The sequence below is a fragment of the Crocodylus siamensis genome, chromosome 15, assembly GCF_052110815.1.
Source record: "Crocodylus siamensis isolate JL-2025a chromosome 15, ASM5211081v1, whole genome shotgun sequence".
Taxonomy (NCBI): domain Eukaryota; kingdom Metazoa; phylum Chordata; order Crocodylia; family Crocodylidae; genus Crocodylus; species Crocodylus siamensis.
Genome location: NC_143409.1, coordinates 19,607,234 through 19,623,802, shown reverse-complemented (window position 1 = coordinate 19,623,802; position 16,569 = coordinate 19,607,234). Strand labels below are relative to the sequence as shown.

The 16,569-nt window shown below is 37.0% G+C and overlaps 2 protein-coding genes across 6 annotated transcripts in view; one reads left to right on the top strand and one right to left on the bottom strand.

Moving 5' to 3' along the window:
* FAM227B (family with sequence similarity 227 member B) overlaps positions 1-16,569 on the bottom strand; it is a 180,336-nt gene that overhangs the window by 75,242 nt on the left and 88,525 nt on the right. The window lies entirely within an intron of this gene.
* Positions 1,760-16,569, top strand: part of FGF7 (fibroblast growth factor 7) — an 86,907-nt gene continuing 72,097 nt past the window's right edge. For 3 of the 5 annotated variants that reach the window (XM_090028855.1, XM_090028856.1, XM_090028851.1), the window contains exons 1-2: positions 1,828-1,983; positions 2,534-3,124. In XM_090028855.1, coding sequence (XP_089884981.1) covers positions 2,839-3,124 — 286 coding nt within the window. In that variant the 5' untranslated portion in view covers positions 1,828-1,983; positions 2,534-2,838. Of the gene's footprint in view, positions 1,984-2,533; positions 3,125-16,569 lie in introns of all 5 variants that reach the window. The other 2 variants (XM_090028857.1, XM_090028852.1) reach the window with 2 other exon arrangements.

The following is a 16,569-nucleotide window of genomic DNA, read 5'->3' as shown; positions in this document are numbered from 1 at the left end:
CACCCACACACATAAATACATACATGCTGACATACACATGTGCATGCGCACACACACAGATACATGCACACACATGACTTACATGTCTGCAGCTGCCAGGGCCTGCACACAGACCCACATGATGTCCCCACTCCAAGCCCCAGGCAGATTCTTGCTAGGGCAAGCCAGAAAGTGCCAGGAAAGCAGAGGCAGAGCAAAATACTGGACATTTGCTGATATTTTAAAAAAACACCCACTCAGAGATGGTAGGACCCAAAAAGAGGATGAGTCCGGACAGATGGTAGTCCTATTTTAAGAAAGCAATTATAGTAAATTTGTATTTTTTGAGGTCCTACCCTCCGCAGGATTAGAATCTTAAATAAGGAAAAGAGAGTAACATGGGGAGTGCTCTAAGACAGCTTTGAGGGCAAGAGGCACAAGCACCTGGACAGGACAAGGGATTTTTTTTATGTGTAGGATAAAAGGAAGGACAGAGTGAAACAAGGGTCCCAGATGCCACGTGCTTTTGACTGATACTCACTTGGAATGTTCCAATGTAAAACCACCATCCACCTTTAACGATACCCACCTAACTTTAAGGAATCTTTTCTGCCTCAACTGTTCTGTCCCTGCAAGGTAAAGGAAGTATATACTTTCCACTTCTACTAGGGAAAATGGAACCAGATTAAAGATAACTACATTACTTTCAAAGAATTACAAGTAAATAATTTTATTTTTCATGTAGGTGAGTTTAGTTACATTCCTGTTTACTTTAAAAGTTACATAAGTCTTTCTATAAGAACAGAGTGCATATTAGAATAAAGCCGCTTCAGTTCTGTATTCTTTACTGAAGACAAGAGTTTTGATACCTTTTATAATTGTAGAATATTGTCAAAATTCTCTACAGAATTATTTTAGAAGTAAAATGGAACAGAGATGTTGGGCAGAAGACTGACAGTACAAGCTAAAAATGAACTTACTGGAAGATAAAATGGAAGATACTTAGCTGTTATATTACTTTTCCCAAGATCTGAGCTTGAAAATCATCCATTACAGAACATGTTTAACGTGGGTAATACACAGACCACTGCAACTTTCAATACTCATACTGAAATTTCCAGAAAAGATTCATTGAGAATAATAGGGAATCTCAATCCCTAACACATTTTCTCTGGATTCTGAAAAATCCCTAATTTGAATACTTGGTTTAAAATATCTGACTGGCCAATTAAAGAGGAATCTTATTGATTTTGTATGTAACAGTTTTGCCTTCACACATCTTTTTTTACAAACATGCTTCACAATCCACAATTGCCACAATGGACTCAAACTGTATTAGATAATACACCTGAATATTTCAGATCTCTATTAGGAAAGACAAAAAGCAGTATACATATCTATCATGAAGGAGACTTGCTGGAAGAATGAGACAGGTGGGTGGGTGGGTGTGTGTGTGTGTGTGTGTGTGTGACAGAGAAAGAGAACTAGAGGGCATTGTAGGGAGAGGTTAGGACAGAAAAATACTGAACTTAAATAAAAAAATAGAAATGTTTTGTTTTAACTGACAGGAAAAAGCTTTTGTCCAAAAATGTTGAAATACATTTCTAGAAAGTAGGTATTTACTTGGAAACTGAAAGCATAAACTATGTTCATAGCTCCCTCTGATGACCATTGGATACTACACAACCAGAGTCTCCTTTTATTTTTGTTCATGCATTCAACTGACAGCTGACTGGTTAAATTCTAATTGCTTCCAAGTGAGGTCAGCAAAGGTATTTATCGAAAAGGACTGAACAACAGGCTCAACACACACATGCACGCGCATGCATAAGCACATACACACACCCCATCTCTCTTGCATGTTGATTTATGGAAACAATTATAATTCTAGTGGAACCTTTCTGAGCTGAGTAAGTTTGTAGCTACAGTAAAGAGACTCATGCTACAAAAAGCAGAGAACAGAAATGGAATACTTGTGTATCCAGATGTTATCAGCAGGAACAAGTAAGTTATCAGTCCTTTAAAAGGAAAGCTATCATTTCTAACAGCTATTAGCTTTTTCTGTCTTCTTGATTTATACATGTTAGAAGTAATTTTCTTGAAGTTAAAAATCTCTTAGTAACTGAACTATATATGTATAAAAATATCCAGTCTGTCCTGATGCTTAAACTAGTGAAATGTGGGCACTTCTCTAGAAATAATGGAGCTAACAAGAAGGTATAGACATGAATGAATCGTAAGTATCAGAGGTACAATAGCATTTTAACATGTGTAAGTTTAACAGCTCAGTTGAATCAACAGATTTTTTGAAAGAGTTCTTACTGACCTGCAGACAATTTAGGTATAGGCAGGTAAAATGTATGCAGATGTAAAAAAACTTCTTATAAAAGTTATATAGTATGTATGCTTGTGTAATTTGTTAAAGAAATTAGATTAATAGTGTCATGCTCTGTTAAGCTAAATGGCTTGTTGCTACACTTATCTGGCATTTTATAGTCTCACACATATTTAACAATTGACAACACAAGATTTATACATACTGCTTTTCTCACAGATCTTTTACTTTCAGTGGAAGCAGCAAATTCAAGTAGTACAGAAAGTCACAACAACCAAGGTTTTTATTACCTGCTTCTTTAAAGGATATCGCGACTGAAAGGATACTTAAGGAGTTATCCTGTTTCAACATCAGTAACTTTTAAGGAATAAGGATCAAAATTCTTGAAGAGGGAGATATCTTATTTAAATCAATCTACAACTTCCAGTAAAGACAGAAGGCAGGTCAATGAACTAAAAGCAACAAACTACTTGAGATTTAATTTTCATTATGTTTTTCATGAACACCCAGAACACTGCACTATAATGCACAAATGGATACTGACATGGATCCTGCCAATTTTGCTCTACAGATTATACTTTTACATTATCTTTCTAATGGGCACTATATCTTTAGCTTGCAATGACATGACTCCAGAGCAAATGGCTACAAATGTGAACTGTTCCAGCCCTGAGAGACATACCAGAAGCTATGATTATATGGAAGGGGGGGATGTGAGAGTGAGAAGACTTTTTTGTCGAACACAATGGTATATGAGGATTGATGAAAGAGGCAAAATTAAGGGGACACGAGAAGCAAACAACAACTACAGTAAGTAATACATCCACTTCTGCAATTTAAATTGATACTTTCCAAAAAGTAAGCATTACCTGCTCTTATCCCTTTGTTTACAATATTTTCACAAGAATGTCATATATTGTAGCGACCGTTCTATTAGACAAGTTTTCCAATTAATCATACAGCAGGACATTTGGTACTGATTTTGAAATGCGTCACTTTAAATAATATGTTGTAGATCTGCTAATGTATTGGTTACAGCTGGTAACTATTAGCAAACAGAGAACCTATTTTAACATGTGAATTAAGGTTGTAAGTATGAAAAAGTATAACCACAAACTTTGCTCATAAAGTACTTATGAAATATTAGACCACATTTATGTAGTACAAACTGCCTAGAAGTTTGGTGCGTTTGAGTTAACAATTAAAACATACGCAATACTAGAACGTTCAGTGGAAAGAATTATGTAAACTGCCTTGCAAAACCATTCACATAATTTGCCAAGTCAGGAACAAAATCTGTTATAGCTTCTGCAGCTCGCTATTACTATGATGATGATGATGATGATGATGATGAAGACATATTCCCTTTTACTTCCAAAGAGATTACTCACCTAGAGAGGGTGGAAATGTACCATTTTGCAAAACTGTATCAAGTAGAATTTTAGCATTGGCCAAAGATATTAATCTTAATGCAGGTATAAAAGTCACATTACTTTTGCTAATTTGACTTTGTCACTGTAATGGTACTGTAAATTTATTCAAACATAATATCTACTTTTCAGAAACACAAACTCCTGTACAATTTCTGTACGATACAATGAAAAATGGTATTTTTCAGTATAAAACAAAACACAAAGGAACAAATAAGCAAAAAATTATTACTATTTCAGAGGTCAGAGATAAGTTGTCAAAAGAAAGAACAAATATCTGTCCTGTGATGCCCTTAAATGTTGATACAAAATTTGCAACGTAAATCATACAGATTTTATGTAACAGCTGCAAAAATCAAAGTGAAAGGAATGGTAATATGATTAGTCATTTTCATTTGATTTTTTTCTGCATAATAAATTCTTGCCATTCTTTTCAAGTGCTATGCTATTGTGCCAAGAATAGCACGTTTTACTGTTTTACCTCATGATTATAATGCTTGGCATCTTATGCAGCTGGAGTTTTCTTGATACATTTTACTGATTCTTTTCAAAACCATCTATATCAGTCTCCTTTCTTTCTACAATTAATTATATAATGGACAACCATATTGCTTTAAATGACAAATCAGTTTAATGGCTGAGAGACAAATATAAAGATTTTTATTTCATCCTCATTCAGGCAGACTGCCATTGAATTTCAATGGGATATTGAAACAGTAAGGACCATATGACTGTAGTCTAAAATCCAGTTCCTTCTCCACTAATATTAATGACAAAACTCTAGGCTTCAATGGGGCCAGCATTCACCCTAAAACATTTAAATGTTTTTTCCCCTCTGTTTTTTAAAGGCATATGTTTATTAATGTTGCAGTCTTGTATCTTTGTTTGTTTGATCTATTACTTGCTTGTATACAAAACCTCCAGAAGAGTTTGTATAATTAAACCCTATGGGATGCTCTGGATTTGCTTTTTATGATTTCATGCTGTTTAACCAATAAGTTGGCTTGCAATTTAGTATTTCAGATTCAAGTAAAGGACCTTAATCTGTGATTCTTATTGTTGTAGCATATTATTTTCTATAGATTTATTCTCTCATGATTTCATGACTAATATCAATTAGATCTCAGGTAAATGTAGCATATTTATCTCTGAAAATTTTCCCTGAAATGCAAATGTCTTAATATTTGATGAAGGGTTACATTTTACTGAAAAATATGAAGGAAAAAATGTAGTTAAACCATTAAAACCACCAAAGCATGCTGCTGACTGGTTAACATTTATATTTTTACATTCAGCTTAAACTCAGATTTATTTTTTTTCTGATACCTGTTACATTTCAAAAAGAAAAGTGTAGCTTCAATGTTTTATCCACATCAGGTATACTATAAGGAAATCTCTGCCACATTTATTGCAGAAATAGATAAGTTAGTAGTCTCTCAGTATATTAAACATGGTTCATTTGCTAATTTATCTCTTATATACTAGGATATAATTATTTGAGTACTTTTGTTGGATAAGCAGAATAGAAAGATATGGGAAACATTCCTTGAACAACGATGGTGGCTGTATTTTCTGGGAACCTCACAAATTAGATTAGAATGAGCTCATCATTTATTTAAAACAGGTGTATACAGTTTGGGGTTGGGTTTTTTTGGCATACCCTCAATTTAAATTCAAATGAAAGACCAGTTCTAAATATATGTTTGTTGCCCTATAGTATACACATTTCTAAGCTATGTTCAGATGACACAAAAAAAAAAGATTAAACTAATGTACTTTTCCCAAAACAAATGAACCAAGGAGAACCTAATTCCTACTTTTATCCTAAACTCTTTAAAAATGTAAATTAGAATATTTATTACCAAACTGGATAAATCTTCAAGCATAAATTCACACCTCTCCGTCCTGTGACATACTACTTTATAATGCTTGACTGGAAGTGGTAAACCAAAGCATCCTCTCATGAGATCACTCCAACTGAGTCACAGATAAATCAACCACTTTACCTTCTGTGTCTGTCACTGTTTCAGCTGCTGCTTTGAAAAATGTCTTCATATCTGGTGCTGCCAGCCTCACTCCATAATGTCAAAACAATGCAAAAGTAATTAGGGAAGTCTCTACATCTACTTTTTCCCATAAGAAATGGAGGTGATGATATAGAAACTGCAGTATCCTATACTCTGAATGAAATTCATAATTTTAGGTGGATCCTGTCAAGGTGACAGATTTAAAAGAGGAATCATCACTCCTTCCCTTGGTGGTTCACTGACTGAATCATGAAATACTCAAATGTAAGCAGGGAAATTTCACATTGTTAATATTTTAAGTGAATTTAATATTGGATAAAGATGCCAGATGGACACTCTTACAGGCAGAAATTGCTAGTTCATCCACAGACCATGTATTGCTTAACATGGACAATGGGCAAAGCAAGTTTCCTCACAATTTGGGGATCTCTAGAGAATGACACAACACCATGAAGCTAAACTGGAAACTTGAGAAGAGCCACAATGCACATTTCTTCTCGTGTTAGTCAAGGTTAAGGATGTAAAATACAAACTGTAAGGAGCAATAAAAGAACAGGGTCAGATCTAATTTTTTCTCTTCTTTGTATTTTAAAATTCTCTGCCAAGTCACAGAATAGGCCCACAATAATGTCACACTAAAAAAACAGCAGAAACAAAATAAACAGAACACTTTAATTATGTTTCAATGCACAATTAATCTTATTAATTGCACTTTGCTTGGAGTTACATGACTAAATACAGAATCAAGTTTTTAAAATAATCAGTATTAATTTCTCATTATTCAAAGTTCCCTTTTTTTTAAAAAAGTGTAAACAGTGTAGCTCTTAGTCCAAGAAATGGCAAGGTACCAGAATTTAACTTACTCTACATTTCTTCTATACAAGAGAAACAAATTCCTGAACCTTGCCCTATGCCAGTTAATACGTACATAGGTACCAGAAGAATGTTTGATGTACACAAAACCAACAGCTTTAAAGAAATCTTTAAAAATGAAAAGGTATTGCCAGACTGTGGAACCTGGGTTTTGTTTTTTGGAACAGGACCTTTGTATTAAGCATCTTGGTACCTGGTTTCCAAGACCCCTTTTTGGGCATAAAGCTGAAAATTTGAATCAACTTTGTACATCAGAGGATAGTACGCTCTTCTACTAGCCATAGAAAATCACTCTATACATGACAGGCATAACTCTACTCATCAGCCTCAAAACTGAAATACAGAGTGAGGATCAAAAACCTCCCGCTGAGGCTAAATACAGATAGTCAAAAAGCCGGAGGCTGAATTGGTTCAATCTTTACAGGTTAGTCTAAGCTGCACAGATTGAAACAATTAGCAAGTGAACAGACATTCACTTTTGATTCCAGAAATACAGGCACATGACTGCAGTGGCCCAGGCCAGAAGCCAGGAGGAACTAGAGCATGCCTCATTGTTTGGCTGGAGCAGACAGCTTGGGCCAAAGCTAGCTCACCCACCCTGCAAGGGAGGGTTTGTGGGGGGAGGTGCAAAGCATCCTGGGATGCTGGGGGACTGTGAATTAACTTGAATCTGGAGGAGATCTGGGGAACAGAGATTCAATAAACCAATTTAACTTAAATCAGTTAAGCCTGATACTATATCCATCCAGGTTTCTCTTAAACTGGTTTCAGCCATTTTGAAAGAGGTTTATGTGCACTGAATTTCTGTTGAGTTACAGATTTTAACCGATTTCTGATCACTTATACCACTTTATATGTAATTTCTGCCCCTAGCCTGAGAGACTAAAGGCAGTATAGAGATTCACCTTACAGACAAATTAAATTAGAGATGCATAAGGTTTTGTGATTCTAAGGGTCACTTCATCAGATGCTGTAAAAGGACATCCACAGAGTAGTGTAAGATTATAGTAAGAATTAAGTAAAAGATGTGAAATAGAAAGTTCAATAGTATAGTTTTGTATAGTTCAGAATCTATTTTGCTTTTGGCACCCATTTACTGGATCTTGCCTAAGTATAAGCTGCTTACATTTCCAAAGCAAAAACACCAATAGTTCAGCTTCATTTAAAAGTGCCCTTATTGATAAAACAATGAAGTATTCCTCTCTCAGCAGGCAGTAATCAGGGGTGGACCTTTTAGTGATACATCTCCACATTTTTTGCAAATTTGGTCTTCCTTTCTTAATGCTTGAGCTTCCTTCAGTTCAGCTCTAAATACAAGAGTCTTGCAGATTTATTAGATTTTGTACAGAAAAAAGTAGAAGCCAAAAAACAGAGCTTATGTTGATTCAACATAAGAGGATTTACAACAAGGATTGGACTTTCCATGCTCTGTTGCCCCTGGAATCTCATTTTAAAGACATCAAAGGGATTTTGGTTATTGTGAAAGCCTTACAGAACCTTGACTCTTAACTGTCTTAAAAAACGTACATGAGTTTTAGATATGAATCTCCACTATGGTTTTTGTTTTTAGATATGAACCACCACTATGGGGTCTTTTTTCGTATCTGACCTAAACCCAGAAAGTGCCTATTTCTCTTGATTTAAGCTTGAATGGAGCCCAAAAATCTAAACAGCAAGATTTTTGCAGAAGCACACTGTTGCAAGACTTCTACTATTTTGGCCAACATTTCATAAGAACTTTCCATAAGATTCCAGCATCATTAAATGACTACCGTCCAGATTCAAACTCAAACCTAAACTCTAGGTTTTAGCCCATTCCAAACTCGGCTCCTACTGTACTGGTCTATTTCTAAATTAAATTAAATGTTTAAAATGTTATGTATGTAACAGGAAGCCAATTGGAAGGATGACAGTGATTTTAGTGTGAACATAACAGAATTGAAAAATTCCATAAAAATCTCATATAAAAAAACTGGAAATAGTAGTTAATGCTAAGAATGAAACTTACGTTTGATTAGGTTCCAGCAAATGTCATTTGGAGATTCAAAGGGCTAAATTATTTTGTAATATCACTCACTACCCTTTAGATGTATCCTAAACTTAGTATAGAAAAGACATAAAGGATAATCTGTAGTACAAGAGATGAATGACTGGATACATTTTATGTTGCTACTTTAATATTTTGCTTTAAAACATTTATAATGGCAAGACTCTGTAATGTAAAGTAGTTTTCCTTAAAATCCATAGCCTCACCACAGAATAAAGTTTACTGTTAATCAAAAATGTAAAATCTGACTTTACAAACTTCAAAATGTTATTTTCATTTTAAAACTATTTTAATTTAAAATATTACAAAAAATATTAAAGCAGAATTTTTATATTTATTGGAAATCTTTCTCATAAATCAAAAATAGATTAAATGGGATAAAAATATCATTTTTTGATTAAAAAAATTATGAAGTGTGAATAAACCTTGATTAGCTGTAGTGAACGTTAAGAGAAAATGGAAGAAAATTGCCCCAAGCAACCCATATCTCTTATTTTCCGATCTGGCCAAACAAACAACTCTTTAAAAATGTAATGTGTTTTAAAGATTATCTATACAATTTAAATTATGGCTCAGCAATAAGGCCTGTTGAAAATTCTCCTCTTCCTCTATTTCCTTTAATTTTTCCCTCTGGAAATAAAAAAACACACTTTTAAATAGGTCTTTTCAATTATTAAGTTTTCAGATCTCTGTAGAACTCATCATGATTTACTTAGTAATGATATATGTTTTTTCCCTTACAATATTTTATGCTATATTTGTCTTAAGCTGTTATATGATCATTGCATTTTTCTTATTAAACATATACATTGTAAAAGGTGTGGGAGGATTAATTCCTATATCTAAATATTGGAAAGGATATTTCAAAGACAGGAGGGTCAGCATCCATTGGCATATTCCTCTCAACAGGTATATAGAAAATTCACAGTTCCTGATGTCTATGTACCTGATTAAGTTTAATACAAAATGAAGTACATCATACCTAGATGGGAAATCCAGTCTTAGTTTTGCAAAGTTTTGTACGTCTGTGTTTCAGAGAAAAATGAAAAATAAACTCTAATTTGAGTTTGCTTCACACTTAGACTCCAAATGTCATTTCTGCAATTGATAACACTAGAAAAGTATTCCATAGGTTCCAAAATACTCGGGACTTCTGAGGAAATTCAGTCAATCATGGCATACAGACACCAATTCTCTCTTGAGAGTTTGGGTACCACTAAGCAGTCCCACTTCCAAGCAGATCTAGTCACTTAATTATTCCTTCTTCCTAGGTAACCCACAATTACTGAAAGACTATTATTGCAGTAGCTAATAGATTCCATCCTCCCAAACATATATGACAAAACAACATGGAAACAAAGTCAGCCAAAAGCACTGCAGATTGGGTCCCATATCCAATTCCTCCCTGGAGACTATTAGCATCTGGTGCAAGATACAGGACTCTCTAGCTTGCTTTGAGGTACAACATGTGTGTTCAGCAGCCCCAGGATCAAAGTCATTAAATGCTTGGGAGGATCTAGGATTTCAGAAAGGGGCATGGGGAACTGGTGCTTCCTGAGTCAGGCGGGGCACTTGCCCCCCAGTGGCCAGGTCAGGGATGGCCGATCCCCCCGCCAGTCACGTGCACTCACTTGGAAGTGCCAGTGGCGCTCCTCCTGGCGCCTCTACTCCCCGGACAGGGAGGTTGCTTGGTCCTCCTGTGTATCCCATGCCAGCCCACATTATACTGCAGGGGACCTAGGAACTGCAGCTGCAAGGAACTCAAGCTGCTGCAAGTGAGCTACACTGCTGAAATGGAATATGATCATGCCACTGCACCTCTCCTGGATTCAACCCCTGATTAAAGGCATGGGAGTAGCAGACTGTTCTACTATCTTGAAAAAATAGTTCTGTCCCCAAATATCTGGATTAAGCACCTATCTCCACTACTTTATGTATGCCATGGTATTTAGCACCTGTTTAAAGAGGATGTAAATACTCCCTAACCAGAATGTTGGCACTTAAAACTTGCTTTTTTATATATATATATATATATGACTGTAACAAGCAGCAAGAAAGTGGAGAAACAGAATCTTAGGACACAGTACCATGAACAAATTACTGTGAGGTTAAAAGGAGGTGGAATTACTCCAGGAATCAGCTGGTTCCTGGTAACTAACCAGGTGTACACTGTGATTCTTACTATAATTTCAATTGGGAAGAATGACACTTTCTTTATTATAATTTTATAATTTAAACTATTATATATCCCCAAGATAAACTGGGGCAGATGTTCAGTGAAACTAACAAACATAGCTGACCACCTGGACTCAAGTGTTTGGAATATTTTAGCCCTTTGATAAATCCTATGATTTTTAGGTTCATTTAGTATGTCAGAATTACATTAATAAAATTCATGGCAAATTAATCTTCATTTTGTTCTTTGTTTCACATTGTAAATGCATAATAATAATAAAGGCATATTGATTACGTAGTATTTTTACAGTTTGTTCAAGTGTTGTGCGTGCAGTTGTCAGCCACATCTGTGAATGTCCATTTCCAGCTTTTCAACACCAATTGTTACAAAGAACTTTTTCCATTCATGCAAATGTATGTGATTTTTTTGCCTTAGTGTTGTGGAGTATCCCAGACATCTTTAGATATGTTATCCAATTCTCTGTGATAGAAGACACATCATTGCATGGTCTTGTTTGAAAAATTATCCTCATCACAGCAGAATTAGTTTGAGAATATGAAGACTATTACTTTCTTTGGATAGAGCTTTGCTTTTCCTGCATAACTGCCCCTCTATCATTGTATTTAGTAACTGTTCCTCAATTGTCTTTTAACCTTTGATTTTATTCTTCATTTTGAATTATGGGCATGGGCAGATGGTAATGCCACATTAGTTTCCTAGTGCACAATAATTTATAAAATTAATTACACAAAACATAACAAGAAAAAACTGAGATTCCTATGCCAAGAGCACAAGAGAGGTTAACAATAATAGCTGCTGTATTGTCATACTCTAAGTGTTTCATAACACATTACATCATTTGCATGAATGGAAAAAGTTCTTTGTAACAATTGGTGTTGAAAAGCTGGAAATGGACATTCACAGATGTGGCTGACAACTGCACGCACAACACTTGAACAAACTGTAAAAATACTACGTAATCAATATGCCTTTATTATTATTATGCATTTACAATGTGAAACAAAGAACAAAATGAAGATTAATTTGCCATGAATTTTATTAATGTAATTCTCACATACTAAATGAACCTAAAAATCATAGGATTTATCAGAGGGCTAAAATATTCCAAACACTTGAGTCCAGGTGGTCAGCTATGTTTGTTAGTTCCACTGAACATCTGCCCCAATTTATCTTGGGGATATATAATAGTTTAAATTATAAAATTATAATAAATGGTATTAAAGAAACTGTGGCAAGCAAGCTAAATGTATCACTCACAACATTATACTAAAAAAATCAACAGGCATAGTTAGCTCAGCAGCTCAGTTCTGTTTCTTCTCTGTAGCTGTTTCTATAAATGATGATTCTTTTAAAGTAAACATAGACTGCAACCATGCTGGCTATAACAGCATCTTTAAATTTTGTTCTAATATTGTCTGCTGACAGAAATAGCACAGATCATGTTTACACCGACTGTACTGGACAATTTTACCAGTAATTTACCTAAGGTCTGTCTACGCTACAGTATTCATGGTTTCTGTCACTGGCTCAGTTGTTATCAGTACATACTAGGCCATAGGTTTGGATGTAATGTATGGTAATTAGCACTTCATTTGGAAGTGAAAAGTGGAAATAGCTCCTGGATTTTCATTTGACCTTATAAATATAAAAAATGATCCTAGAAAAATAAGCAATTTAAAACTGGATTTATTTTTTTCTATGGTTTAAAAGAATATGGGGATTGTTAAGTATGCATAATCCTCTATTGGGAATTTGACACTGCTGTCTAGAAACAACAGGCTGTCATACAAAAAAATCTAGGCATTCCACATTCCACGCTTTCTTTCTTTCTTAAATAGATTGTCATCCAACACAATTCATGGTCAAGATGTTAACAAATCAATGTTGAAATATAAATAAATCAAACCAGAAGTGTAAACAACAAGGATCACTTCCACAACCCCTGTAACCACAAAAACTTCTGCTTCAGAGGCAGTGACAATAAACTACTCCCTTTACCATTCACTTTAATTCAAACATTATTTGGGTTGAGATTAGTTAGGATTTTGGATAAGAAAAAAATGTCCCGGCATTGCTACTTCAGCCTTTAAAACATTTTTGTAGAGGATTTTTTAACATATATGCTTGATTTGTTTCCCTGTCTTCTCACTAGTAGACCATCTTGCTTAGTTTTAAATATATTAATAAACACAGGGAGATGCTGTAGACCCAACACAGCTTCTTCCCTACCACAGTTACCTGTACTGTTCATAGAACCACACAAGATCACAAGCTCGCACGCTAGAGAAAACATATTAGTACACTGGAGAAAATGTATTAAATAGTTGTTTTTTCAGATTTTAGGATTATATTTATGGATTTGATTTTTTTTCAATGTAAAGGGTTTTAAGGATTTAACTTGTAGGGCACTTTTATCATTGAACTGATGATAATATTCACTCCAGTGAGAAAATCTAAAGGAAAACCTTCCTTCCGTCCTCACCTTCACTTTAAGGTTATGTGGGGAAACTATCAATGAAGGAGCCCTAGAACAATGAATCTTCATTCTCTAGTGCTTCAGTTGGGGTCTTCACAATGGCTTCATCTAGGAAGGGTCAGGGCCAGGGGTCTGTGATAACTTGGTCTCTGTGGCTGAAGTGAGTTTTATTCCTGTTAAGTACTCCAACCACTACTATTAACATAATTCATTTGCATGACTGTTAATTATTTTACATTACTGTGGTGCTTAGAAGCTCTTGTCAGGAGCCCATTGTGCCAAATATCATACATGTATTGGAAGAAAAAGATAATCCCTGAGCCAAAGAGTTTAATTTACTGACTACTAAGATTACCTCCAGCAATGGATCAACAGGCAGACGAGAACCTGATGGTGTTTAACACCGAAAAATGCAACGTTCTCCACCTTGGGAGGAAAAACCTGCAGCATCCTTATAGGCTTGGCAGTGCTATGTTGGATAGCACTACAGAAGAAAGAGACTTGGGGGTCATCATTGACCACAAGATGAACATGAGCCTCCAATGCGATGCTGCGGATAATAAAGCAACCAAAACGCTGGATTGCATCCATAGATGCTTCTTGAGCAAATCCTGGGACGTCATTCTCCCCTTGTACTCGGCCTTGGTGAGGCCGCAGCTGGAGTACTGCGTCCAGTTTTGGGCTTCACAATTCAAAAATGATGTGGAGAAGCTTGAGAGAGTCCAGAGAAGAGCCACGCGCATGATCAGAGGTCAGGAAAACAGAACTTACGATGACAGGCTGAGAGACATGGGACTCTTTAACCTGGAAAAGCGTAGGCTCAGGGGTGATCTGATGGCCACCTATAAGTTTATCGGGGTGACCACCAGTATCTAGGGGAACGTTTGTTCACCAGAGCACCCCAAAGGATGACGAGGTCGAACAGTCATAAACTACTGCAAGACCGTTTCAGGCTGGACATAAGGAAGAATTTCTTTACTGTCCGAGCCCCCAAGGTCTGGAAGAGCCTGCCATTGGAGGTGGTTCAAGCACCTACATTGAACACCTTCAAGAGTAAATTGGATGCTTATCTTGCTGGGATCCTATGACCCCAGCTGACTTCCTGCCCTTTGGGCAAGGGGCTGGACTCGATGATCTCCCGAGGTCCCTTCCAGCCCTGATGTCTATGAAATCTATGAAATCTATGAAACTATTAGGGAGAAAAGTGTTCCAAATACAAGTATTATTAGCCAGCTACAACTTCAAAGCACTATTTTCAAACTGAATTATGACAGAATCCATTCTTCTGAAGAGAGATTGCATCTAATAGAGAAAAATGGATTTAAGTTTCTTAAAAAAGAATAAACCTGGCTAAATTATTCCTCCATAGTTTAAAAAAATACAAAACAAAACAAAAAACAATCTCAGGTTGTAATATCTATTATAGGCAAGCTCTTGCTGAATGGACAGTATAATAGTTGCTACTTTCATGTACATCATCAGATAAGCACTAAGTAACTTAAATGATAAATAACAGGGGTAGGCAATTATTTCAGCTGGAGGGCCACTTAATGAGTTTTGGCGAGTGGTCAAGGGCCACACACACAAGATCTTTCAGAAGATCTCATTTTAATAAATTGTAAAAACAAGTTATATACTCAAAATCAAATATCTTCTATAACATATTTTAACATTATTTTTAAAAACATGCTTATCTTGATTTATGATTTATTTTGAGTAGCATATACAGAGGTAATTGCATAAGAGCTCAAAATAAAATTTTACTCTTTTATATGGAGGGTGTATCTAGGGGGGCGAGTGTGTGGTGGGTGTGGGGAGCTGCTTGTGTGCTAAATCCTAGGAGCTGAATGAAGGTGGAGGGAGGGAGAGATAGAGGGAGAGAAGGGAGGGAGAGGATGCATGCACCAGAGGCGGGGTGTTGGTACAGGTGTGGTTGCCCGCCCCTAAGTATGTTGCTGTCCCCACAGCAATCCACATCGGAGCAAACCTCTCCCACTCTAGGGAGCTAATGCTGTGCTCCCACCTGCACCTGCCCCACACCCACCGACTGCATTGCCCCCAGTCAACATGCACAGCTTCCTGGTGGGGCTGCTCCTGATTCAGCTGCAGCCATCTGGGTGCTGCTCAGCTGCCCCAACCTCCAGCAGCTGCTCCTTCTCCTTCTGCCCCTGCTGTGCTGCTTTGTGGGGACACATACCAAGCAGCAGACGCCCAGCGGGTCAGGGAGAAGCTGCAGCTGGGTGGCTCCTATTCCAGTATGCCCGGTTCCAGCTCCAGTTCCAGCTCATGGCCACTTTCCACCCACTTGGATACCTGCAGGTGGCTGCCCATCATGCTGGGCAACTAAGCGAGTGAGAGGCTGGGACCTAGAGTTGAAGCTGTAGCTTGAGTTCCATGTGCTGAGGCAGGAGCTGCCCAGCTGCAGCTTCTCCCCAGCCTGGCTGGCCATGTGGTACCTGACATGCATCACCACAGGTTCCCTGCATTACCTGGTGCCAGAACAGTGCAACAGCAGTGCAGCAGAGGCAGGATAAGGAGGAGCCACTGGAGGCAGGAGGAGCCAAGCAGTACCCAGTCAGGTGCAGCCACACTGGGAGCAGCTGGAAAGCTGTGTATGCTGGCTGGGGCTAGCATGATGTAGTAGGTGGTCATGGGGCAGGTGCAAGTGGGACCGCAGTGCGGGCTGTCCTGGGTGGAAGCAGGCAGGGCTTTGCCCTATGTGGAGTGCTGTGAGGGCAGCCGCAGGTTGAATACAATCAATTGGTGGGCACCCGCCTGGGCCAGATTCAGTCAGTTGGTGGGCTGGATCTGGCCTTTAGGCCATATTTTGCCCACCCCGATAGAGAAAATACCTTGCACATTAAAAAGTAAAAGGCTGAGAATAAAATGTAATAAACTCCCCTCTGTTCTCAATGATTTAAAATGGATCATTGGCACTACATACTTTATTTTTCCTAGTAAATAACTTTCCAACTTTTCTTCTACAAGGCACCTCCAGCTGTCTTCACATAACTTGGCCTGGAGACTTTTTGTTTACATTAGTAAACCGTGATCAGTCAGTAGAAGTTTGTGCTGTATTTGGTATATCTTGCTGACACTTAGTAACATATTTAATATAAAAATAGTCGGGGGGGAGGGGAATTATGTTAAATTATATTCTAAGCATAAACCTGCCTACTCTAGTTTAGCCAACAAGCTAGTCATT